Here is a 26,998-nt window from a genome sequence, read left to right on the forward strand (position 1 = left end):
TCAGAACGGTAAGGTTGAGGAGTTACACGCTTTGACATCCGTGGTAATCACAGTGCATTTTACCCATTGTGTAGCTTTCTGCTTAAATCCATAGACATAAGACATCTCACGGTTTACTTTACTTCCTTTACAGTCCACTGCTAGGTACGAATGTCACAAACTTAAATAGTGCAAAATTTTCATATACACAATTACTTAATAAGAGCTTGGAGAGTACGTATGTGAAACACAACATTAAGTTACAAGATTTGGAACCTTCAATCTCATTCTTTCCAAGAATTTGGAGCTGTAATACTGATCACCACATCTAGCAACCTTTGATCCCAACCGTTTAGCAGGATTTGGAGTTGTAAAATTGATCGCCTCATCTAATAACCTTCGACCCCAAATTCTTTGCTCCTTTCCAGAATGGTGTACATAAATCTCACATCAAACCAACTGGTGTTCTCAAAGTAGTTGTATAATGTAGCTCACACAATGATGAAGGAAACGCAACCTACTTAAATGGGCATAGTAACTGATTATTCAGATCCTGAGTGTTACATTTATTTACTGTAATTTGATGTTACTGACATACAGGACACAAAATAATTGTTCTGGTTTTCTTCCTGACACCCTCGTATGGTTTAACATTCATACTGGCTTAGTTTATTTGTCTAATTTCATGCTACGATACTCAAATATCATCTGCTCTATCAGTTCATGATACAGCAGAGGGAATGCAACTAGTTCAACAACACCCACCACGTTACTTGGACTACTCTTTTACCAACTAAAAGTGGGATTGGTCATCACGTTATAACACACCCACAGCTTTAAGGACGAGTAAATACGGTGACGGGACTTGAACTCGAGATATACTGATCACAAGTCCAGAGATTCTAACCACTAAGCCATGCCAGGCCTAGCTTTGATACATCCTCAGTATTAACAAAACAAAAAAGTAATTCACACATCATAGACGTATAAAATGAATCGCGTTCTTCAGTAAAGTTTTATTTGAATGAAAAAGACAAGAAATTAACAATATTTAATATTGTATAAGTTAGTGTTTATTCTCATAAAACAAAAATTAAACTCGCTAGCGTGAATACACGACTCATATTACTGGTATAAAAACGTAACAAACTCTAAAACCAAGTACTATTGGGAAATATTATTATTCGTTCAGTAGAAAGTCTTATTTAACTCTAAACAAACGATTCTGCAATTACTATTGACGTCAATGTGACGTCATAAGTTGGTATTAAAAAAAGAGCAACTGCGTCTTTCTCGCGTGTTCAGTCACCACTTTGTGCCAGCTCAATATGTTTAACTTGAAATCATTGGCACGGATTTGTCCGGGTTGGAACCGACGTCAAACTTGCTACTCCGGTTATAGTACTCGAGTTAGGTTTCCCTGGAGCTTTTATTCTGACCCGACTCCAAAGTGCCCCTAAGACGATCATCATAACCGACCACGTCTTGGAAAGTGAGTAGAATAAGACACTTTCCTCCATTTCTGACTAAAATAATTAACTTACAAAGACCTATAAACGAATGTGTACGTTCATTTGTTGGCATAATGCACGCGAAACGTTATTTGAAAAATTGATTTCATTAGAAAAATAGAACGAATTATTTTAAGCATGCTTGTGTGCCCATATATTTGAATATTCGACAGAGCCTGTTCTAAAAGGGTCATCTCTGACAAAATGTTTTATCAAATTTGAAGTTTGAGTTCAATGTTATCAAAATTCTAAAAACAAAACTTAAAAAAGCAACTTATATTTGGCAGGTATAGTGTGGTTGACATATTACATTCTGTACTTTCATCAGTAGAAACACAAGCACTTGAATAAATAATATCGTTAACTTTCCTAGACTGAATGTATAAATATTTAAGTGTATTCACAGTTGTAATATAGAATTTCCCAATCTTCCCCAAACTACAATCCACCCATCCGAGTAACAACACAATTATTTTCTGCAATCAATACTCAATTAGCAAAGGGGGTGGATGCTATCCTAATATATTTCAGAAAAAGCTAATAGTACTCTTAAATTTTAGAATAATCGTTTTATAAAATTTTCAAAATGAAATACACTTATGTCTCACTGTGTCTTGCTCTGCGACCAAACCCGATAGCCATAATTTTGGAGCCGCTGGTGTCAGGGTGTGTGTGTGTTCGAGCATTCAAATGTATATATACAGTCTTTATACTCATGATTGTAATCAACTTTGTGAAAAGTTCATCCAATCTCAGTTATTTCTGGTTTATAGTCAAATATTTACGTTGTTTTAAAGTGCCAATATTTAAATTTTTAAGTTAATAGTTCATTAACTAGTTCGTTTCATAATTCCTCCAGAAAGCAAACAACAGGGTTCGAATCCCTGTCGCACCAAACGTGCTCGCCCTTTGAGCTGTGGGGACGTTATAATGTGACGGTAAATCCCACTATTCGTTGGTAAAAAAGTAGCCCAAGAGTTGGCGGTGGGTGGTGATGACTAGCTGCCTTCCTTCTAGTCTTACACTGCTAAATTAGGGACGGCTAGCGCAGATAGCCCTTGAGTAGCTTTGCGCGAAATTCAAAAACAAGCAAACAATAATTAAAAACAAAATAGCAACCAATAAATAACCTTAGATGGTGAAAAGTTATTTGACATCAATAATTCTTAAACCAATCGCTTAGTCCTTTAGAGGCGGGGCTGCATGTTCTGTATAAGTTGTGTAACAGGAAAAAAGCAAAAGGAACAGTTAGAACCAAAATTGACAGTAGGGTAAGTTTAGTATTATGAAATGTTTGATTTATTGTACTGATTAAATCATATATATATTTTAAAAACAGGTCCACTTTATCCTGCTGAGTATCTCTTTAATTTCAATTCTCATGGGAATTATTGTAATGACTTTTGACAACAAAAAAGTTTTAGTAAAAAGTGAATTTGTCCAACTAAAAATTCCAATTTAGTTTTAAACTGTAAACCAGAGTTCAATTAATACACCTCAGGACTTAGTGTACAACTAATAAATATATTGGAATACACCCATATTCATTTCAAGTTCACATCGCTGTCGACACTCTACAAAAGTAATTACATCTGTTTTAAAATTTGGATTCATTTCAGGACCCATGTTATCATCATTGTAAAAAACAACCAACAATGGACCTCCATCTTCGAATTACTGAAAATCAGATGAGGCTCTCACCCAATCGTATTCCAGTAATCCAGAGATATTCCACAGACCATCCACGTTCTGAACGATATTACCAGCCGAATAGGTGTCCTTCTTCGAGAGTAATTAGGTCTAAAATGAAAACCCCAGCACAAAACCTAATGTGTGATTTCAACAATGCAGAGAACACTTTTTTGACGAGCAACATGAACCATGAAGAATACTGGCCTACCAATCTTAATCTCAAAGATAACAAAGTCGTCACTGAAGGAAAACCTCAGATGCTGGAAACTGGTGGCTTTTCCTTCCATCAGAACGTTCAAAATGTCCTTTTTCATCATGGTGTGAAGTCCGAGAAACAACCCTCATCTCTTGAGCAGAAGCGAATGTGTTTCGAAGTTAACTGTTCAAAAAAATGTTTAAAGTCAACCGAAGTGAAAAAAACTCTTCAGGATTATATGGTGTTACCAAAATTGACAAGATACGATGGAAAGTATCAAAAACAAGATTTTCAAGACACTTTGGCTACAAAAGTGCACACACTTCAGATAGAGGACACCCAGCCAGCTATTTCTATATCAATCGACAGTCCACCCGTAATTAGAGATCTTAACGAATGTTCACCTATTATCACCGACACCCAGACTCAACCCTCAGATTGCGACTTATTGAATGACCTTCAAACACCAATGAAACATTTGCCCAATGTGTCTTGTGATACCTGTTTTGAGTCGCTAGATACTCTCAGGGTTCCTGAAATCGATATCAAGAACGAAAGAAAACGACCACCTCTACCAGGTTCAAAAGGTACAAATACGCATTGAATGACACGTTACTTATTTTTTTCAGATAAAACACTTAAACCCTCAAATACAATATATTTGGCAACTACTGTAACATTTGCCGAAATCTCGTACCTTCGCCTTATTGTACGTCTGAAGGCCTAATGTGGAAGTGTTTGCCTCTATGACTTGGGAAAAATAAAGCACATTTTCTGTATAATACTTTGTTGAACGTGAATAAAGTATTTAAAACGAATTTCATCACATCAGAATTACATAACTCCCGAAAAGATCATTTGAATGTACTTTACATAATTTGTTCTAACTTAAAACGCTGTCTGTGGATGGCCGAATTATCATTTTACGTAAAAATCAATTAATTTACTTTCAATCTACTAATTATGGCTCACATTAGAGGGGTGATGAAGTGGGCCATGCAACCCCCCCCCAAGTTTTACTCTGGCCCATCCAAGTTTATTCTACCTAACGATTAAAATTCATGTTGTCAATTTTAAAAATGTGTATGTTTTTCTTAAATAGCTAAAAATAGCATCAAATTGAAAGGGAGAAGCGTGTTTGTTATGTTAACTTTCTTATAAATCAATATCAAGATTTGCTGCCCTCGCCCCAAGAGAAAGGAGCTGAAACCAGGCCTGTCATTAATCTTCATAAAAAACAAAACTGCCAATACTGAGTGCGAGATTTACACATCTGGGCATTTTCTCTGAGTTTAGGCACATTAGTAAAGAAATCTCCCGTTTCAAACAAATGAGTAGCTTTTTGTAACGGCCCGGCATGACCAGGTGGGTTAAGGTGTTCGACCCCTAATCCGAGGGTCACAGGTTCGAATCCCCGTCGCATAAAACATGCTCGCCCTTTCAGCCGTGGGGGCGTTATAATGTGACGGTCAATCCCACTATTCGTTGGTAAAAGAGTAGCCCAAGAATTGGCGGATGGTGGTGACGACTAGCTGCCTTCCCTCTAGTCTTACACTGCTAAATTAGGGACGGCTAGCGCAGATAGCCCTCGAGTAGTTTTGCGCGAAATTACAAAAACAACAACAACAACGCTTTGTATAAATGCGTTTTGGTTGTTTAACCAGCTACATCGAAGTTAAATTCAAAGTCATATTGCATGTCTCATGAATCCCCACCCCAAAGCTCTTTATCGCGCGCTAACGTTCTGCCTTTTCAAAAGCCCTAAATGTTAGCAACTTTATATAAAACATGATCTCAAGTGAAGTCAGACTAGGCAGAAAAGAAATACATTTTGACGTTACGAAATAACTATGTCAGACATAAGCGGTGCTTTACAGAATAAAATAATGAAACCAAGTGGAAGAACCGTGCTTGACATACGGGACTTATGCATGCACAAAATCTAAAAAATGTAAATATAGTACTTGAAAGTAATTAAAACAATTAAGTGACATGCCTGGAATACTCATGTCTCAGGTTAGGTATGTAAAATGCTGAACAAATCTGATGGCCGTGCGGGGTGTTTCAATTAATGCGAGGTTAAAAGCTTGAGTGCGTTAAGCCTATTCTACAACACGCGATGCACACCAAACACTTCTAATACAAAAGATGCTTGTCTAGTTAGAGATACCAGATCTAGAGATGTATTCTAAACCAGAGTACAGTGGTCAAGTATTAAAACTGAACAGAGTGACGGTAACAGTACTTTAAGTGTCTACAAACAAGTGAAAAAATTCACACACAAACTTTAACACACACAGTTCTGTCTAAAATAGGTCTGTAGGTTGATAGGTCCGTTTTTACATATTTAATGAAGTTTAAAGAGCTTCTCACTCGTTAGTGTTTTAATCAGATTGATTTAAAAGTTGGATGTTACATTTTGAAAGTTTCATTAGAAATTCTAGTTGAATGTTGATAAAATATAATTCAATTTCCATCAGTTCTCAAACATACAGAAAAACTTAATGGTGTCTTTCGTATCTCGTTCGTGGCTTTTGAAAATGTAACTAGCACTGGTAGTTACGACAGTAATTATGCAAACATCAGTACTAATTGCACTTTCGTACGCAAATTACTTAAAGGAATATGAAAATTAATTTAACATTTTTATCTTGTAGAGAGCTCTCAGCTAATATTTTGTGTAATATTGACGATAGAGACGTAACAACGAATATTCCCGCCATGACACACACACACACACACACAAAAAAAACAAATTGGGAAATGTATACTAGCTGGTGAAAAAATAAACAAATTTGTAGGTCCACATGTATATTAATGCAATATCAAATAAAAAGTTTAAAAGGCACAGCTTTGTGTGGGATGGGGGATAAGCCACCCTTGATGATTTGTCCTTGTTTTAAATACAAACAACAGAAATATACGAGTTGATATTGTAATGTACAGCTCATCGTATTGGCACAGTGTCAAGTTAATGTTATCGACTGGAAGCTTTGAACATGTTTAATGAATCGGGGATATGACATTCGTTGTCATAGCAACATGGAATAACAATATTGAATGTCCGTTAAAAGCTGGATTCCCAAATCTGATCCTGATACGTAAATAAATACAAGAAAACAACATCAAGGAAACAGTGATAAACATTAACCACCCATTCCTGAGAAACTGTAATTTTTCAGGTCATATCCTGGGGTTGTTTTGTCATAAAATTTCACAAAACATATTCAAAAGAGAAATTTTAATCCTAAAAAGGTATAAAGTTGAAGAAACATAGCTGAATAATGATAAAAGTAAAAGTTACTTAATGCCAATGGTTAGTATTCTCAGAAGAAACAAATGACAAAGGCCAACCTGTGTCATGATAACATTGATACTAGGAACTCATATTGATGAGAATAATATATCTATTTATCTTAGTTCAGACAGTGTGAAGAAAAGTACAAATATAATGCTATGTAGTAGATATAACAAATATTGTCACAGAAAACTAAGTTGGTGAGAGCTTTGAGAGTTTATTCAGAATTATTGTTGATAAACAGATATGCCCTATTTATTCAATCCTTTTTTTAGCTTATGGCAGTTTTGTTATAATAATAATTTGGGAACAAGCGTGACATTATTTCAGGTTTGTCTGAATTGTTGCTTGCCTCTCCATCGATGTTGTTGTACCTGTATTATCCAAGTATGTGGTTTTACTCTTTCAGTTCTGTAAACTGATTCATACTAGTAGGTTTAAATGTATCAAGAAGTATGCAGCAGAAGAGATTTTGTTTCTTTCCTTTATATATTGTAATTCATGAAATATGAACTCGTATTTCAATACACTCTGAAAACCCAGAAACAAGGAAACTATCAGAAAGACTGCAACATTCTTTAAAACCTTCACTTCACAACAAACTCATAAACAATCAGTTGTGCTGGTAACTTATGTGGTTGCCATTAACTATATTTTGCAACACACTTCTAAATCTTGGGCATTATTCATTAAAGGTTGGTAATATATTAAACCAGTTTTGTTTGGTTTGTTTTGAATTTTGTGCAAAGCTACATGAGAGCTATCTGTGACAGCCATCCCTAATTTAGCAGTGTAAGACTAGAGGGAAGGCAGCTAGTAATCACTACCCACTGCCTACTCTTGGGCTACTCTGGTCAGGATGGCAAGGAGATGATATACTGTAGTACTGACATAATCAGGTGTACCAAATATTGGGGAGGCAAGAGAATTGTCTAGAAAGCCTTGACAAGCCAGCCAAGCTATGCAGCTTCCTACTGAAGAATACAGTTGTGAGAAAAGTCTCCCAAGAAGAGGAAAGAAAGAGATCATCCAATTACTAATGGAACATCATCCCCAATCTACCAACTGAAGATATAATGAACAGATGCAAAAAGGAAGAGCATGAAACTAGAGGACTCAATCTAATGGATAAAATAAAAACAAAAACACCTATAGAATGCAGGAATCACAATGTGTGAAACTGCATCTGAAACATCAACCACAGTTATCAATAAACTGGGTGAGAGATTACAGGTCCATCTAGATACCAGTCTTCTGTTATGAGTAATAGTCCAGAGTAGGGGTAAATACTCTCTCAGTATCATTTTTGATCAATAGATCTGAAAATTAATCCTTTAGACACTTAAGATAAATAGGATAAGAGGGAGGAATAAAGGAAAATGGAAAAAGAGAAAGGGAAAGAGGAGGAGAAGTGGAAAGATGTAGAACCCATCTGTTAGCCAGAAAAGGAGACCAAAGTTTAGCAAAGAGACATACAGGTTTCCAGATACAATATGATATAGTATTAGCTGATGAAACAAATTATTATCCTGAACTCAGTAATTGGGAGGACAGGAAAAAGAAGAAACTGAAATGAAAGGGGATATATGAATTCAGCAGACCTATGAATAGAAATAAATGAAGAAGTTTGAAAAAAATGAGAAACCAAAGTAGACATTGAGTTATGAACACCACAGGAGACCTCTGGGTAAAAAAAAAAAAAGAATTTTGGTGACAACCACAGAGATAAGCATGGGTGGAGACACACGTTAGCTAGGAAAGCATCCTATCTCAACGGGAGAGAAATCAAGTAAGGGGGAATAAAGCAAAAGAAAAATTATGAGCCGCTGTGATGAAGATAAAAGAACAAACCTGTCAAGAGTGATGAAGCACCTCATAAATAAGGTAAAGTGATAAGAGGTAACACAGGAGGATGAGATATGAAAGAGACAAAGGCATTAAAAGTGGGAACTCCAAATCTCTAAGAACTAGAAATTAAAAGGTCTGCCTTCAAACAGGTAAAGATATTATAAAGACTGGAAATAGAGAAACAGAAATGAAGAATGGCTGGAATCAGGACAAAAAGAGTTAATTAGATGGTAAGGATGAAGCCTGTTAACACCGGTGAACAATTCTTCAAGAAATGACCTTACATAAATCATAGTATGAGGTAAAACAAGAAAGACAATGTAAACTCGAATATGGGTTTTATATAGTGATGCACAAAACACTTTAAATACACTGGGAAAAGAAAGAAGATACCTGAAAAAAAAAATCAAAGAAGATATGAAAATGGTGAGAATTTTTCTCCACAGATAAAGTTCTGCTTAGAGCAAATCTTGGTGTGGATAATAGCTAGTCAAAATCATCATCATCCTTATCACATTCAATCTGGGTAGAAGGAACAATGTCCTAATAGATGAAGGTGAGGAGGTTCAAAACATACTAAACAATGGATATTGACCTCGTCAGATAACTAGAGCTCAGTAGCCACAGGTCCGATGTTAGAAACATCAATATCACGTGGAAGTTAATATCACTTGAGAAGTCACAGTAGTGGATAATCACCAAATGTTTTTTGTTTGTCTGTTTTTTATTAATTGAAATTATAGAAATTATGCTAGTTATGTGAAACCAGAACATTAAAACAGGTAAACTTGAACAAAAAGTAACTCAGTTGTAAACTATCACAAATAAAGTAATCAATCAACTATTTTGGAACATGTTCATTCAGGACAACAACAAGGAAAAAGTGAAGTTAATTTGAGAGCAAGTGCTTAGGATTAAGTGACATCATGCACAAGTGCAAATCGCATTAAACACATCTGTCATAAGCAGATTCAGAAAGGATTGAAGCTATTTTGTATGAAAGCAGTGAGATATCATTTTATAAATTAACTAGTGTAACTTCAACACTAGCAGAATATAACTTATTATAACATTATCAATAATAACTCTTAAAAAAAAGTTATATGAAGTTGACTTTAATTTATGTCACTTGATATTTTTGTTAATTTTTTTTAGTTTAAAATACCTTTATAATGTAAAATATAAATAGGGTGACATCATGCAATAAACTTTATTTGAAAGTATAAGCAAAATTATGTTTACATTACAAAAGAATATTTTTAAAAAATGGCTATCTTTTGATAACTTATGCTATCATCATTAGGAATAAAAATCTACACAAACAGTAGGTTTTATGTAAGAATGGTCAGATTCACCGTAATTCACAAGGGTAACATGAATACTGCACAATGAAGTCAATATTTCCCTCCAAAATTCAGCACTGTGGCCAGCCAATCCTTCATCTCTATTTAACAAATTATTATTTGATTTACAACACACAACCCCAACAGGTTCTCTGATATGAAACTCATTTATTGTATTAGGTTTGTTTAAAATTATTGGTTCATGCCACTGTATTAAATGACCCGTTTCTGTGACAAATTCAGTCAGCGGACGAAGTAACATTTTTTATTGTGTTCATTTATGTTCATTAATGTAGTATTTCCAATTAAGTTTATTCTGGCCAATATATCTTTTGTCACACTCACATCTAATCTAATATACACTTTTTTTTGTAGAATATCTTTTTGTCTTTAGTGCCAGGTAGTATTACTTTAATTTTATCCAATAGCTTAAAAATGGGGGGAAAAAATTATTTATCTAAAAACATTGACAACTTGTTTGTTTGTTCGTTTTTTAATTTCGCACAAGGCTACATGAAGGCTATCTTTGCTAGCCGTCCCTAATTTAGCAGTGTGAGACTAGAGGGAAGGCAGCTAGTCAGCACTGCTCATCACCAACTCTTGGGCTACTCTTTTACCAAAGGACAGTAGGATTGACCGTCATATTATAATGCCTCACGGCTGAAAGTGCGAGCATGTGTGGTGTGACGGGGGCTCGAACCCGCGACCCTCAGATTACGAGTCAATTGCCTCAACCACCTGGCCATTTTGGGCCTTGGCAACTTGACTAGTTATATGGTTTACATTTGTTAATATCACTATGTTATTTGTTTTCTTATCATAAGCACTATATATTCTGATGCACTACTTGCATTAAATTTGAATTTTATCTTATTTGTATTAAAGATTCAATAATATCAACAGTATAAACTCTATCATTAGTAATGACTTTTATATAATTTAACCCATTTTTAAATCAGTGATATAAAAATAAATTATAAATGGAGTATATAAGTATAAAAAGCTGCTAACCTTTGAGAAAATGGGCAAGACAATTGTTGATGTGGCAGCATAAAAACTGAAAAACCTTACTCAGCTTCTATACCGTTCATGTAATTGAATGTTTAATACAAAGAAAATATAATTCAAGTTTAATTAAGCAATGCACTAGATTAAACAGTGTTTATAATAAAAAATAGCATAGTGATAGTGATATTATCATATATAAATGGTGTAACTAGTCAAGTTGCCAACATATTTAGAAAACAATTTTTTTCCCCATTTTTAATCCATTTAATAAAATTAAAACTAACACTTACTACCACTAATTTTTTTTTAAATTCTACAACACAAAAAGATATACACATTAAATTATATGTGAATATAACAAAGTATATAGTGGCCAAACTAAATGCAATTTGAAATACTGCATTAATGAACATAAAGGCTACATACATAATAAACATTAATTTATCCATTGTCCAAACACCCAGCAGAATCGGTCACTCAATACAGTGGCATAATGGCATAAACCAATCGTTTTAAATAAACCCAATGCAATAAATGAGTTTAATATCAGAAAACCTGTTGAAGTTGTGTGTTGTAAATGTAAACTGAACAATCATTTGTTAAATAGAGATAAAGGGTTGGCTGGCTACATTGCTGAATTATGGAGAGAAACACTAACTTCATTGTATAGTATTCATGTGACCCTGATGAATTACATTAAATATGACCATTGTTATATAAAAGTCCACTGTTTTTGTAGAATTTTACTCCTGATGATGGTTGCAGAAGCTACTGAAACACACACATATATATATAGTCACTTTTAATGTTTAAAAACTTTATTGTATGATAAGAACACTGCTTTGCCTATAATTTTAAATAAACCTTTAGGATGTACCTACAAGACTAAAAAAACTTGATTAATAAAGAAAACATTTATCTACAAAACTAATATACCAGTTGTATGTTTTATTGATAAATATACATGTATGTTTGAGTGTGTGTATGTGTGTGTGTGTGTACATATACTTGAGAAAAACTATTCAAATTATCAAAGGTAATATAATTTTTTTATTCTCTATTATGTTTAGAGTTATAAAACAATTTCAGGCCACATTAATGTATAATATACAAAAAGTTGTACAAAACTCAGACATATATATACTTCACATACAAAGTTCACTACCCTGCATGCATGACTTATACTTTCTCTTCTTCAGAACTATCCTCCCGGTCCCAGTCTTTCATAGTTGCTCCCATCATAAAATCATCACGAAGAATACTCCATTGTTCTCCTTCAGTGTGGCTATTTTGTAAACTCTGCAGAAGATAAGTTAAATGCAATATAACAGAATAAGACTTTTTAGAGACAGACTAGATTAATTAACTAAATACAATAGCTAGTGAAACTTTTTTCCTGATTTTCAAAATGAAATTTTTGATAAACTTCTGAAAACTATTTAAGGAACTAGTGATATCTGTACTTCTATGAATATCATGAACTAGTGTTATCTGTACTTCTGTGAATATCATGAACTAGTGATATCTGTACTTCTGTGAATATCATGAACTAGTGATATCTGTACTTCTGTGAATATCATGAACTAGTGATATCTGTACTTCTGTGAATATCATGAACTAGTGATATCTGTACTTCTGTGAATATCAAATTTCTTTCTAAAAACATAGTTCATACTGAAATCAATTTAACTTAGTCCAGTATTTTTTCACGTGGCCAACTATTATTGTAAACCATAATTACTTTGACTTAGAAGTGTGACTGTTAAGTCATTTCATTGAAATACCTTTCATAAAACCAAATTAATATTCTGATATTTACTAATGGATTAGCCATCTCAAGAAAATGAGTACTTAAGAGCTTTCTCGTTATGTCTTCCCAATACATTACTACAAAACAAGAATACCTTTTTCTCTGATACTTCTAAGCTGTTAGGTTTTTCACTCTTGTACCCCTTTAACATATCAAGAAATTCTCCTTTTGTTAATGATTTCAAAGCCTTTTCTTTCTTTACTTCTGTACCACCAGCTGCTTTGAGTTTGTTTTCAACTTTTTTTTGATGTTGCTGAACAGCATTAAAGAGCTGTACCACTCCCCTAGAAATGAAAATAAGCTTTAATATTTACAAAATAAAATACTTGTTTGTTACCAACTAAGTAACATAGATTTAGTAATATGTATTATGTTAAAATAGTAAATAACACGTTAATTTTACCATATATTCCAGGTTTAATGAATAACTTCAAGCATTTAGAAAAAACAAACAATTATTTTATGCTATATTTAAACCATTTAATAAGATAACACAAAATTATGGTAACATAAAAGATAACTTACAATTAATGGGAAAAACAGGGATCTATAAAACTGAAAGAGTGTGGAAATATTTATATTTGGCAGACTAAATGTAATTTAAAATATTGTTTAATGGAACATAAAGGGTATGCTAGAAATAAAAAAAACAAAAATTAAAAATTCAGCCATGGCAGAACATGGACATGAAACACCACATAGAGTATTCTGGGAAAAAAACTGTAATATTAGCTCAACCAAAAAATATTCAAGAATTCTTGGAAACAATATAATATTAAATATAACATGCATTATTAAATACAGATGAAGGTTTGGCAAATATTTATACAATAATGAGGAGTAACCTTCTCTGAAATGTCCACATGGGGACTGTAAACCTGTACATGTGTCATACGATCTATTAAACAATAATAAAATCCAAGTATCATATATAAAAATAACATGGTTATGTCTTGTAACTCGCTCCCGAAGATGGCATTATAACGTCAAAACATTTAGAGTCAACATTTTAGTGGTCATATACTGAACTTCATTAAAATGTTTTTGTGTACCTATTCTAACACTGTGTGTTATTTATTATTTTAAAGATTTAATAATCTCTAAGGTATTCAACTTACATTCTTGTAATTTTATTTGTATTACAAAATAAAAAAAGATTAAAACAATTTATTTCGTACAATTTTGTATGAAACTCTTATTGATATACTTAACATGAACACATATAAATTAACATTTTCTGTACTTTAAGTTTACATGATAGTTATTAGTACCACAGAAATATATACATAAAACCTAAAACAGGGGAGACAAAAATCTGTAATGACACTGAATTTGGATGTTAAATTAGTGGTAAGTGAACAATATTCATACTGTTGCGTTAAAGACTGATCAATTTAATGAATTACTTACGAGCAGCAAATACACTGATTAATGTCATGTGAGCTAAATTATACTGATTAATTTAAATTAGTATATTCAATTATTATCATTTTTTTATTATTCCACAATCAATTTTTCAAAATTCTGATTATATCAACTATCACAAAAATAATCAACCAATCAAAATTAGTGTTACTTATTATTAATATTTTCAACTATTTCAACCATCAATTAATTAAAATTATGATTAAACTGACTGTCATAAAAACAGAGAATAAATCAAAATCAGAGCTCTGATTACTACTGTTTTCAACTACTCCAAATATGCAAGTAATTGAATATTACCACCAAGTTTGCTTACTCTCATCTTTCTTATGACAAAAATATTCAGGCTATCTGTCACCTTCAGAAATCTGGAAATACTGACCATGCGGGATGACAACTGTCTGGCAGCACCTGCCACCAACCATTTTTTGTTTTGTTTTTCTATTTTTGAGGTTCTGACTAGAAAGAAAGCAACTGAAATTTCTCCAAACAAATGTTTTTTGGGGTTTGAGTTAATATTGTAATAACTGACTAATGAGACCACTGATTAATAGGCTCTTCAGTACTCTTGAGTATGTATAATTGACACATAAATTTACTTTAAAATATTTTGAAAACCTCTTGAGAAAATAGATGATTAACCTCTAGTATAAAACCAATATCTAAATGAACAACCCATTTCACTTTTCTTAAGTGTTAAAAAAAAACTATCTTAAAATCATCAAAATTCAAACAGAACTACTTTAAGTCTTACTCTGACATCTGAACCTATGTGAAAGCTTACACAAAAGTAACACACTCCTCTGCCTTGTAAAACCTTTTTCAATTACCTAACTCATAAAAGAACTCTAACTTTCCCACACATTAACTAAACATCTCCCTTCCAACCATCATCTGCTGTGAATTTATCTGGAACAAGTTAAACAAAATTATCACATTTTTTTCTGAGCATCTGAACCAGATAATATTTACCCAAGAGTTTGAAAAAATTTGAAGACTGGATATGCGAGCCAGTTGCTATTATTTTTTCTAAATCCTTATATAATGTGAAACTGCCAGAAGATTAGAAGTTGACTAATGTTACTCCTCTTTTTAAGTTGACTAACGTTACTCCTCTTTTTAAGGAAGATGATAAAAGTTTCAGTTATTATAGAGCTATTACTATAACATCAGTGGTGGGAACAGTTTTTTTTAAAGTCTCATAAAAAAGTACTTTGAAAAATTATTTAACAAAGTTTAAAATTTTGTTGGATAGTCAGCATGGTTTCATGAGGGGAAAACCTTGCCTTCTTTATCATTGGGTAATCTTTGAAGATGTTACTGCTTACTAGATGGTACAAATGCGAATATAGTGTATCTGGATATTCAGAAAGCATTTGACAAGTTGCCACATAAAAAGCTTGTTTAAAATGTTATCCCCATAGGCATGGAAGATAGATTGGCTCACTGGATAGAAAACTGGTTAGATGAAAGAAAGCAGAGAGTTGTTATAAATGGAATTCAGTCAAACTGGATTAATGTCGTAAGTACCTCAAGGTTCAGCATCAGAACCTTTACTCTTTTTACTTTACATCAATGGCACAGATGAACAATAAATCAATTAAATTTGCTGATGTCATTAAAATTTGAATATTGCTGTCTGTGAGGAGGATGATACTGCCTTACAAAAGGATTTGGATTATTTGGCGAGTTAGATAAACGAACGGCAGATGGCTTTTAATTATAATAAATGAAAGGTAACTATGAATGTTATGGAAGAAAAAGATCTTGCTCTTCTGGTTAAACAGTCTTGAGCCATTCCAGTAATGTGCTGTTGCTAGTTACAGAGCAAATATGATTTTAAGTTAGTTGTATCTACAGAAATACTGAATACAAGTCTAAAGAGGTCACAATGTCATCATATGAGTCGCTTGTTAGGCTGTATTTGAAGTATTGTGTTTAATTAGGGATTCCATAATGCAGAAAGGACATCGAACTGTTTTAAAGGTTCAATGGAGAATTGCTAGGATGATACATCTAAAAAAATCATTAACATAATGTTTTAAGCTGTTGAAATGGTATCTACAAGGACAACCTTTGTCTTGTTTTCTATTTGGACTTTGTTGTCCAGAGATTCCATCATCAAAGAGACAATTGTCTAACGTATTCCAAGATGGAATGGTTATCATATAAGGACGAGTTACGATCTCTAAAATTGTTTTCTATTTGAAAAAATAAAACAGAGTAAGAGAAGACTGATTCATGCATTTAAGGGAATTAGTAATCGTGTTGATACATCATCTTTTTCATATTTAATGGTAAGCTTGATAAAGGGACACAAATACATATGTTGGAAAGGTAGGAGTCATTTGCAGCTAATATAATTCAATTTTTTTAACAGGATGTTTTGCCTTCAGATGTGATGAATGTAATTAAATTAATAGAATTTATGGAAATACTTGATAAATAACTGAATGAAAGGAACTGGCTTTTAGATTGTTTTTATCACGGTTTATTCTAATTTAGTGAGTAGCACAACCAATATGAACCAAAAGGTACCTTGTTGCCTTCTTTTTTATATATATATAATAATCAATCATTAACTTGTTTCTATCAATTGTAGCAACTTACTTAGCCTAATATATGCAAAAACAACTTCAATATAGAACATTATGAAGAACAGGCTAAACCAAGATTTACACAATTAATCCACTACCCCAAACAATAATACATTATACTTGCCACAGTCCTTTTTAAACCTAGCAGTTGATTGTTTGAAAAGTTTGAAAAGGTACCCAAGTAAGAATTGTCAATTACCTAAAAAAACTGGAAATAGCAGATGTCTTAATGTTATTCAGGTCAATCACAGTAGACAGAATGTTGAAACCAAAAGTAAAAAACACTAATGGTTATTGTTTGAACAGCTAAAGTTAAACAATAATTATTAATATAAATTTTGTAATTTAAATTTACAAATGTGTCAAAAATAAACATTAATATTTCCATTTTACTAAAAAGAGAAGAATTTATTTATTTAGTCCATTAGCATATGGAATCCCAAGTTTATGAATTAGTTTTCAAGTATTTTGCTCTTAGTGATACTTAATAGTACATGCTTCATTCCAACTAGAAAAAAAATCATTAACATAATATTTTAAGCTGTTGAAATGGTATCTACAAGGACAGCCTTTGTCTTGTTTTCTATTTGGACTTTGGCATCCAGGGATTCCATCATCAAAGAGACAATTGTCTAACTTATTGCTGTCCACGTTGCTTGTATATTAAATAGTATGTATGTGCGAGAAAAACTTTCTTATACAGAAACTGATTTTCTATTCCTATCTTTTACTAGTTCATTTACAAATTCACTTAAAACATACCTGAGTCATTCTTGATGGTTGTTCCAAGTAGATTCAGATTATTACTTGATCTAAATCCCACTGATTAATTTCATAACTACACTTCTGAATGAAGAAGTCAAGCATTGTGAACTGATCAACTAACAAAGTCCAAGTACTCATATTACATTTAAAGTTCATGAATGAATCAGTTAGAGAAACATTATAATCTGTAAATTCTGAATTACAGAAGTGAGCTTTAAGTCTCAATTCCCAAAATAACTTTCAATATCTTGTCACTATAGTGAAACTGTTAACATGGTTGTTTATGGGAACAAATTTAAAGCCTTTAATTAAAACAAAATGGTAAATACTAAAACAGTTATTAGATCTGGTCTATTATTCTGGTTTTTAGACTAATCATAAAAATATATTGGGTTCATATTGTCCATAATACTAAAATAAATTACTACAAATGTCTTGTTCTTCCTGTGCAGGTTTTTGGTACACAATGCATTAAAGTCTTGTGTCTATATTCAGAACCAACATTATGAAAAATCCAAATGCTTCACAAATATTGTGTAATATACAGTACTCAGACTTATGGATTGAAATTCACTTTGAACACAAATCCTTTACTTGCACACCCCCAATGTTTTGTATTTTTTGTAACATACAAACATTGCAAGTAGCTAAATATTGTACAAACAAACTGACACCTTGATGACAAAAGCCATAAACATTTAAGTCATTTACAATACCTTTTCTATATTTTTATATTTCAAATGTTTTTAAAAAAAGAAATTATTTTTTTATGTGACTTGATAGTACTGGATTTTAACAGTCTACCTGCTGTTTTATGTATTATTGTACTCATGTTTACTGATGTAAATAATAATGTTCACAGTTCATAACAGCCATGAAAAACAAAATTAGCCTTTTTTCTAAATGCAAAATATAAATTTCTATGATCATACCAACTACGATAAACCCCCTAATGACACAGCAGTATGTCTGAGGACTCACACCACTAAAAACCAGGTTTTGATACCCGTGATGGGCAGAGCACAGATAGCCCATTGTGTAGCATTGTGCTTAATTCTAAGCAAACAAGTACAATGAATAAACCATATCACCATTTTTGTATTTCTTAGCACTTTTACAAATACCCATTGTGTGCACATTTCAATCCTGCTCTCACTCACTCACTGTTACAAAAATCACTTCTCCATGATGTAGTAAATATTTCCTCATATCCTTTTCATAAAAATATGAAATAATAATATAGTAAAAATTTGATATGAATCATTTTACAAACCATTTTGATAAAATTCTGCATTATGGTCAGAAGTTTGTGTCTGTAATTATACAGAAAGTGATATGTGTACACTTTTTTCTTCTCAACCAAGTTATACTAACAATCATTATGGGTGTAATATTTTTATACAGATACTTGAAAAATCTCTGTGTTAAGTTTTCCCCTTAACTTTTTAATGCTTTTTCTTCTAATATTTACATTTTTCAGGCCTAAAGGTCAAAATTCATATTCCATGAGTTTTCCAGAATTTCATAAGTACTACAAATATTACATTATTTCTCACAATATTCTCTATGTAATATTATAGTTGGTTTTTTTTAACTTTCACAAGTCTGCAATTACATCTAATGAAAGTAAATGGTATCTTGTGTTACGTATGTATATATGTATGTATGTATGTGAGTGTGTAGAAATAATTTACAAAACCAAATTTGAAATGACATTGCACAAAAACAGTCTCATGAATTTACACAACTCTACATTTTCTGAATACAAGAATTCATATAAGTAACTTTTGATAAGCTGACTACTGCATCAAATGTCACATGATATCTGTCATAACAAAACTGTTCAGTGTTACATGGATATATTCTGTATTAAAACTTATTCTATCTCATCTTTTTGTGTGCATATGATAGATTTGTACTTTGTTTCTAAAGCATAAACCATCTTCAAGAAGTACTTAAGTTGTAAAGTCACGAAGAGCCATTTGTTTTGAAATATTCAAGTTTATTTAAATAACCATTTGCTCTAAATAGTTCCTAATGTGGCTGTCTACACAGTTTTAATGGAAACCAAATGCCACAGCCAAAGGTTTATATATGAAATTACAGTATGTTACCAAAATTATAGTGTTTTTGTAGCATTATACTCAACTGTATAGGTTTATCACACAATTAATGACTACTGTATTCAACCAACAAGAACTTGTAAAAATAACATTAATTTATCTTTATAAGACATAGCCAGCACTTTTATCTCCAAAACAATTTCACTGCACTTTTATTTCAACAAATAAATAGTTGAAACACACATAAAAATTGTTACTTCTCTACATTAATCCTACTTTTAGTTGATAAAAATTCAACATTTTTCAAAAAATTTCTATCCACATTAACTTTGAAAAAACAAACAAACTTTTTTGCACCCATAGTTGCAACTCTGTTTCCTTCGTACCTCAATTATAGAATACAAAACGTTTTTGAACAATAATAATTGATACACAAGTTCACTATGTACACATGCTGATACATTACCCAGGACTGTATGCTGTCTAAGTTTTGGTTGATTCACGAAACTTTAAAGATACTGGTAATGCTAATAATTCACTCTTGCAAACTGTCTTTACAGGTCTGAGTTACTGCCCCAAGTCAGCAACTACAGAAGAGTTTAGTAGTTAAAACAAATACATACATAGATACATATACCCAAACTTACCTTGTAGCAATTCTTATAATTCACTCTTGCAAACTGTCTTTACAAGTCTGAGTTACTGCCCCAAGTCAGCAACTACAGAAAAGTTTAGTAGTTAAAACAAATACATACATAGATACATATACCCAAACTTACCTTGTAGCAATTCTTGCTAGAGCCCTTTCTTGATCTTTTTTTGTAACATCTGGTTTTTGACGTCCCATATTCTCCCATAACAATTTCTGTAAAAACGTTTTTAAAATTTTCATTATCAGTTTTCAACAATTAAAAACATGCATGTTTATTTAGGTACATAAAAATATTATAAACTACAAATTTTAGTTTTCCACTTATTACATGTGTGTGTGTGTATATACATACAGGGTATTCAGAAAGTCACTGTGCACTTATATATTTATTAAGAGACAAAACTGCACAGTGACTTTCTGAACACCCTGTATATATATACATATATCTTCACGAAGTTACTCTTCCTACTTTTCATGAATTTACACTGTAAAAATGTTTTCAACATTCTAGGTTATCTAACAATAAAGATAGTTCATATTTCAAAGGAGTCTAAATAAAGTTAACATAAGGAAATTTACCTGTCTTTTTCTCTCCAATACATTACTTTTTTCATCATATGTATGCTTATTTGGTTGCTTTGCAGGCAGTTTTTCATCTTGTATAATTGTCCCCTTTTCGCTGACAACTTGAACCTCATTTTTTCTATCTTTGGAAATTACTTCAGCAATATCAACATCTTTTTTTGCTTTAGAAAGAACTACATTATTGTTTTTCTTGGAACTGCATGAGCCAAGTACTTTAGTTATTGCATCTGCCCAACCATCATTTCCTGTTTCAATGGATTCTTTTGTGCTTGTATCATCATCTAAACTAAACGAATCTTCTTCTGAAAAATCAAAGAAAGAAAGATTTATTTAATCTCTATATCAAATTCACATCCCAAACACAAGCAACTATTTAAAAATTTGATAAACTTATGAATAAGGAATCCAACACTAAGTGTTAGGTACAGTTAAATAGTGAAATCTCTTGGCCTTCAGTCTCCTTTGTATTACTGAGGTAAGTTACTATAATTTTGGTAGCAATAACTAGTACTTTTCCATAATATAATAAGAAATGTAATATCCGCAATTACAAAATGATTTTCATTTTTATAAACTTAAATCAACAAATTGATTTTATTAAAATCCAAAAAATTTAAAGTCAGAAATAATTCATGTTCTTTGGAAATTCTACTCATTTTCCTTAATCTTACCAAACACATTTAAAAGTATAACTAGAGTAAGTTCAGCTATCAGACAGTAAAGTTTAGCATTCAAAAGCCACAGTATATTTATAAATAAATTATTACAATCTAGAGCTTCACATTTTCATATAAAATAGTGTGTTTACACATTTATGAATTTCCTTCCATAAATAAAAATCATAACTTGCACTTCACACATATTAATGAAAAAGAGATAAATATATTTTATAATCAATACACGTGGCTCTTTTAGACATTCAACTACTGTGATCCTGCTAAGTGAAATATAAAGTGTTCTTGAATACTGTCACTATAGAAAAATTTGGTACAAAAATCTTACTTGACTTGAAGCTATCCAATGCAAAAGTTTTCTGTAACATGCTTTTAACGTTTTTGTTTGGGAAGCTGATAAATTATTAAAAATTGTATTTAATATATGTAATTAGTGGTAACTGTACAACTGAATTAAATATAAAAAAATTTGTAACAGCATTGATACTAAACTTAAATTAACAGACTCTTGATTCACTGCCTCAAAGTGTGTTGTATCTTTGGTACACTGACTAAGAGTTAAATTTATTTTCTTATACTGAAGATGTATTTCTGATAGGTACGTACTGCCTCTCGCTTAAATAGCTATTCTCATTCAATGCTGTCCTCTATATGCAAAAAAAAACAACAAAACAATTATGCATGTCAAAAGCCTTTCATCTCCCCTCCATTGAAATTAATTGATTCCAATATGTCTATCATGCAAATAATTATGTGTCAACCATCTACTGATAAGAGTGTGACATACTCATGACACGCACAATTCACTTTATTTAATTCTACTAAACTGTCACTTGACGTTTTGGCAGAGAATGAAAGCACTGGTTTCAGTGAGGAGGAAAGGTAAGTACCTATCAAAATACATTTTCAGTGTTGAAAAATTATAACTATCAATGTAATACCTTACCTCTTTTCTCATGGTACCAATGCATGGGGAAGAAAGAAGCATGCTTCAAAAGCATAAAATTAGACAGTCAGATTCTAAGGTCTGATGTGGGGAACCACACCACTTCAAAACTAGATATACTGTTCTCCCACCATAGAAAGATGTTGCATATATGGACAAAAAACAGAACAGTACATTCGAATGAGACATAACTATGGCCAGAAAGTAATCTAAATCACACAATATTTATGAAACTCAATCCCAGAAGTAATAAAAGTGAGTAAAATGAAAATGATGTGCCCCCAGGTGTAGAGTGGCTATCTGCAATCAGTTGGATGAGGATCACACCAGCAGTAAATCAACCACAATCAAAACCCAGTCATTGGGTACTGACATCCATGTGGGGTAGAAGGGAGGGGTAGGAAAGAAGATAATACCAGTGACAAGTTAACTACAATCCAAAAAAAACCAGCCATCTGGTGTGGGTGGAAAGAAGATTATAAAATCTTCGCCTCAAGTGTATAAAACAAGAGGGAATCTAGTACCCATGAGTCATGACTGGAGCACATGTAAATATGATAAACTGATAGATCAATCTGAGACCTGACATCTGGTATTAAAAAGAAATCTTCATAATGTAAATCATTACCCTAAAAGTAAAATTAACCAGAACCACCTCAAGTGCTTAACCATTCTCAGAATAATAAACATCAAGGGACAGTACCTCCAAAAGATGACAAAGACGAAATGCAGACAAAATGTAAGATGTCAACAAAAGTACAGGAAAAATAGAATAAAGAGGAAGAAGCCAATCAAATGAAAAGTCAAACCTAATTAACAAAGGAGGAAGGAGAAAGAACATGAACAGGGGAAGGTTCCCAAGGAAGAAAGAGATGGGAATAGATACAACAGAAGGAAGTTTTGTAGGCAATATAACAGACAAGAGTACATACAGAACATAGATGTCTATCCAGATCAGGATAAGGACAAATATGTGAAATGGAAAGAAGAGAAAGTAGCTAAACAGAGAGTTATTGTCATGAGCCATCAAAGAGTGAGGGAAGAACAACAATCTGGAGAAAGGATTATGACTGCATAAAACATCTATAGCAAATAAACAGACTACCAAGGTCCACAGGTAAATAGGAGAAATTAAGTTAAATTAAAAGATTTCATCAATGTAAGAAAAATAATAAAGAAATCCCACTTCAGCAACTAAATTATTAAAATCATGATTCACAGGAAGACCACCAAAAGAAAAAACATTTTAACGTGAATACTGCTTAACAAAAAGTAATAGTTTGGTAAAATTGAACAGGGCCACATGTCATGAGAAGAGCTCATGCATGATGATTTACATGAGAAGCATTGAAATCAGTCAATTTCAATGGATGAGATATAGAAGAAGGATTGTGGCATACATACACAATATTTTTGCACATAGAAGGAAGCAGTGAGTGAGAATAGCTATTTATGTGAATGAAGGCAATGTGCTGTATTGGAAAGATGTCTTACATGACCTAAAATGAACTTACAAGAAATGATAAAAACAGTATGCATGATGATATTGTTTATATAGTGAAAGCACACTTCACTAACTGTAAAACAGAAATTGTAAAGAAACTAGGTATGCAATCTGATGATCAAAATTTAATCATATATTATAAATGATAAATATCTACAGTCTTTCTTAAACTCTACAGAATACTAACTATTTAAGTCATCCTTTCTATTTAACATGAAATATATCTGTTTCAGTATTTAGAAATTACCAAAATAATGAAAAATGTTTGTAATTAGTATTTATCAGTTATGCTATTTATGTGTTTTCATTTTCATATATACAATACGTGTGTGTGTTTTCTTATAGCAAAGCCACATCAGACTATCTGCTGAGTCCACTTAGCAGAACTGAACCCCGAATTTTAACATTGTAACTCCGTCAATTTATCACTGTACTAGCAGGGGACATAAGTTCAATGCAACTATAACATGTACAGATGTAACAGTGATAAAATTATCAATAAAAAGACCACTTATTTCACAAATAAATCTCTGTTCTACATCTCAATATCCCTTCAACTAAACCTTGTTTCTTAAAACATAATAATCAGTCTGTACCTTTTGTATGCTGAATTTCAATGATGATATATTATTCCACTTTGTGTTTTTCAATGTATAAATAACTCAATATTCATTAATTTACATATGTATAGTATTTAATACTGGACACTTTGCTTAAAAGTTAAGCAGTTTCAATCAATCCAATAGAATCTCATATGTACCACCCACTGAATAATCCATTTTGTAAGAAAAGTAATATTTCACTGTTTGGCTCACTTTCTCACTCCTTCCATGTAACATTCCAATGTTTCATCCTCATCATATTCATACTTTTAATACTCTTTTTTCTCCTCTTATGAGATACAAAGTTATCTATTGCAACATTCCATGAAATATATTTATGCTTGTTTTACTTATTCTCTCACTTTTAAATGATTAATTAGATAATATTTTATATTTGGTCAATCATGAAAAAGTCCACTTCATTATATATCAACAGTTCCTCAGAGCCAACCTATACTAGTATAATATTATGCTAAATATCTCTTATGTTTACACTCTGATCGAACATGAAGGCCAACATACAAAATCTAGAAATATGTCAAAAGATTTTTGTTACAGAAATAATAGTGGCATTATGTTAGTGACATTAAATCAAAAGAATGGGACTTTGTACTTTAAACTATGTTTCTAAACAATTAATTGTAACAATACATAACACTCTGGTTTCTTAACATTTCATTTAACATGCAAGTTGTGTTATAACTTGTATATAAAAAAGTATGAAATATAGATTTCTGTGCTCCATAATCACAAGTATGGAACATTTCTTGAAATTTAACTATTTTTCACACCCATGCCCAGCCAAATGGTAGACATAACTGTGGAAGTTGTTAGTTGGAATTTGTTTTTCTGTAAGGTATACCAGTGTAAATTGCATAACTGTTTTATTTTTTACTACTTCTTTAAATAGTCTGTTATTTCAAGTTTCATGGTGATTTATCTTAATTGAAGTATTTTCAGTTAATAGAATATTAATAATAATATATATAATATTACTGCTAATATTAAAACCAATTACCCACACAGTTTGTCACATTATACTGTAATAAGTTTTAAATTATAAATTGATATTATGTTTTTCAGTTTAAAATAAATTTGTAATGTCAATATATGTCATATTTCCCATTAAGTCAATGAAGCTAACCAGTAATATAAACATCATGATTGTGAACACTAATTACTAGTTCACAATCATGAGATTTAATTTTTTTTTATTGTTGATTAATAATATGTACATCAATAATACTATGTTAATTTGCCCTGAAGAAAAAAGTTAGCCTTTCAAAAGTGTTCGGGTCACAGAATATCGTATTTTTTCGGTAAACTGATTTCTTGAACCTAAGAGTTTTCTTAACATCTTGAATAATACTTTGTAAACAGTAAAGCATACTTTTGCTTAAATTTTTAAACAGTAATTGAGTAATAGCGTAACTCAATCAGAAAGTGCATGATATGAAACACCATTCCCATCTCCAGTTAATAAGCAAATAAAACGTCATATTTTTTTAAGCATGAGGAGCCAAAATAGTACTTACTTTCATCATTCTCATCAGAACTTTCTAATTCTGCTTCACTGTTATCTTCCACTAACACTTGTACATATTCCTTTTCCATGGACGCCGCCATTTTAGTACAGTAAGAAACGCCACCTTTTATTTTTAAATTCCATGTGTTTATATACATATATATATTTCTATAATACAAAAATACCAATTTTATATTTTAAAAGACACCAGCTTTTCATCGGTAAACCTCTAGGTTTACGACATTAAAAATTGTTTTTCGATACCTGTGGTGTGCAGAACACATACAGTTCACCGTACAGCTTTGAGCTTCACAACCAAACCAATATATTAAAAATCGCATCTTTTGAAATAGTACTTTAATTCATATGGGCAATAACTAGTTAAAATAGAACCAACCAAAAATTACATGATAAGGACCATCTTTCCTGCTTTAAAGTCAAAATATGATATGGAAGTAATTGCATACCAATCATTGCCATGGTTAGTAAATTATAAAATCACCTATTTAGTTACTAGTTGAAATTGTTTATGTCATGGCAAACACCTCTAACTCAACAATTACCATCAAGAACTAAATTAACCAGATCTTCAAGAAATGTCAAAAAGAACTTGGAACAGAAACAGCGAAAACATTAACAATATATAAAAGGACCACCTCGTACATCTTTTGTCTAACTAAAGTTCACAACAATGCTACCCTTTCTGTTTTATGGCTAATTAATCAGCCTTAAAAATAATATAATCACTAAAAGATAAAACACATTTGCGTGTTAAGAATCCAGCATTTCCTTTATAAGACCTATTCACAAATGTATCAACAACTGAAACAGTACAAATATTCTGCCAAATAGCCTGTAAAATGACAGAAATCTCAGGGAACGCACCTAACTGACAATTTACACAGTAACTGATTCACAATCCCCTGTGTCAAAATAACTTACTTCTAACTTGAAGATAAGTACTACCAACAATAG

At 31.9% G+C, this 26,998-nt stretch overlaps 2 protein-coding genes across 2 annotated transcripts; one reads left to right on the forward strand and one right to left on the reverse strand.

Moving 5' to 3' along the window:
- Positions 1 to 1,276: 1,276 nt before the first annotated feature.
- LOC143227056 (uncharacterized) lies at positions 1,277 to 4,199 on the forward strand. The gene is made up of 2 exons (XM_076458603.1): positions 1,277 to 1,471; positions 3,110 to 4,199. The coding sequence occupies exon 2, from the start codon at positions 3,146 to 3,148 to the stop codon at positions 3,980 to 3,982; it is 837 nt and encodes a 278-aa protein (XP_076314718.1). The 5' UTR covers positions 1,277 to 1,471; positions 3,110 to 3,145; the 3' UTR covers positions 3,983 to 4,199.
- A 7,703-nt stretch (positions 4,200 to 11,902) lies between these two features.
- On the reverse strand, positions 11,903 to 26,185 carry LOC143227066 (RRP15-like protein). Its single transcript, XM_076458611.1, has 5 exons — positions 26,034 to 26,185; positions 20,767 to 21,074; positions 20,315 to 20,400; positions 12,780 to 12,969; positions 11,903 to 12,174 (listed from the first exon to the last, which is right to left on the reverse strand). The coding sequence occupies exons 1-5, from the start codon at positions 26,179 to 26,181 to the stop codon at positions 12,055 to 12,057; spliced, it is 852 nt and encodes a 283-aa protein (XP_076314726.1). The 5' UTR covers positions 26,182 to 26,185; the 3' UTR covers positions 11,903 to 12,054.
- Between the last annotated feature and the right edge of the window lie 813 nt (positions 26,186 to 26,998).

Source organism: Tachypleus tridentatus, chromosome 1 (genome assembly GCF_004210375.1).
Source record: "Tachypleus tridentatus isolate NWPU-2018 chromosome 1, ASM421037v1, whole genome shotgun sequence".
NCBI lineage: Eukaryota > Metazoa > Arthropoda > Merostomata > Xiphosura > Limulidae > Tachypleus > Tachypleus tridentatus.

Coding starts and splice junctions, on each gene's coding strand:
- LOC143227056 (XM_076458603.1), top strand. CDS start 3,146: ATGGACCTCCATCTTCGAATTACTGAAAATCAGATGAGGCTCTCACCC.
- LOC143227066 (XM_076458611.1), bottom strand. CDS start 26,181: ATGTATATAAACACATGGAATTTAAAAATAAAAGGTGGCGTTTCTTAC. Junction 12,970..20,314: donor CTAGCAAGAATTGCTACAAG/GTAAGTTTGGGT, acceptor TTTCATTTCTAG/GGGAGTGGTACAGCTCTTTA. Junction 12,175..12,779: donor TAGAAGTATCAGAGAAAAAG/GTATTCTTGTTT, acceptor TATCTTCTGCAG/AGTTTACAAAATAGCCACAC.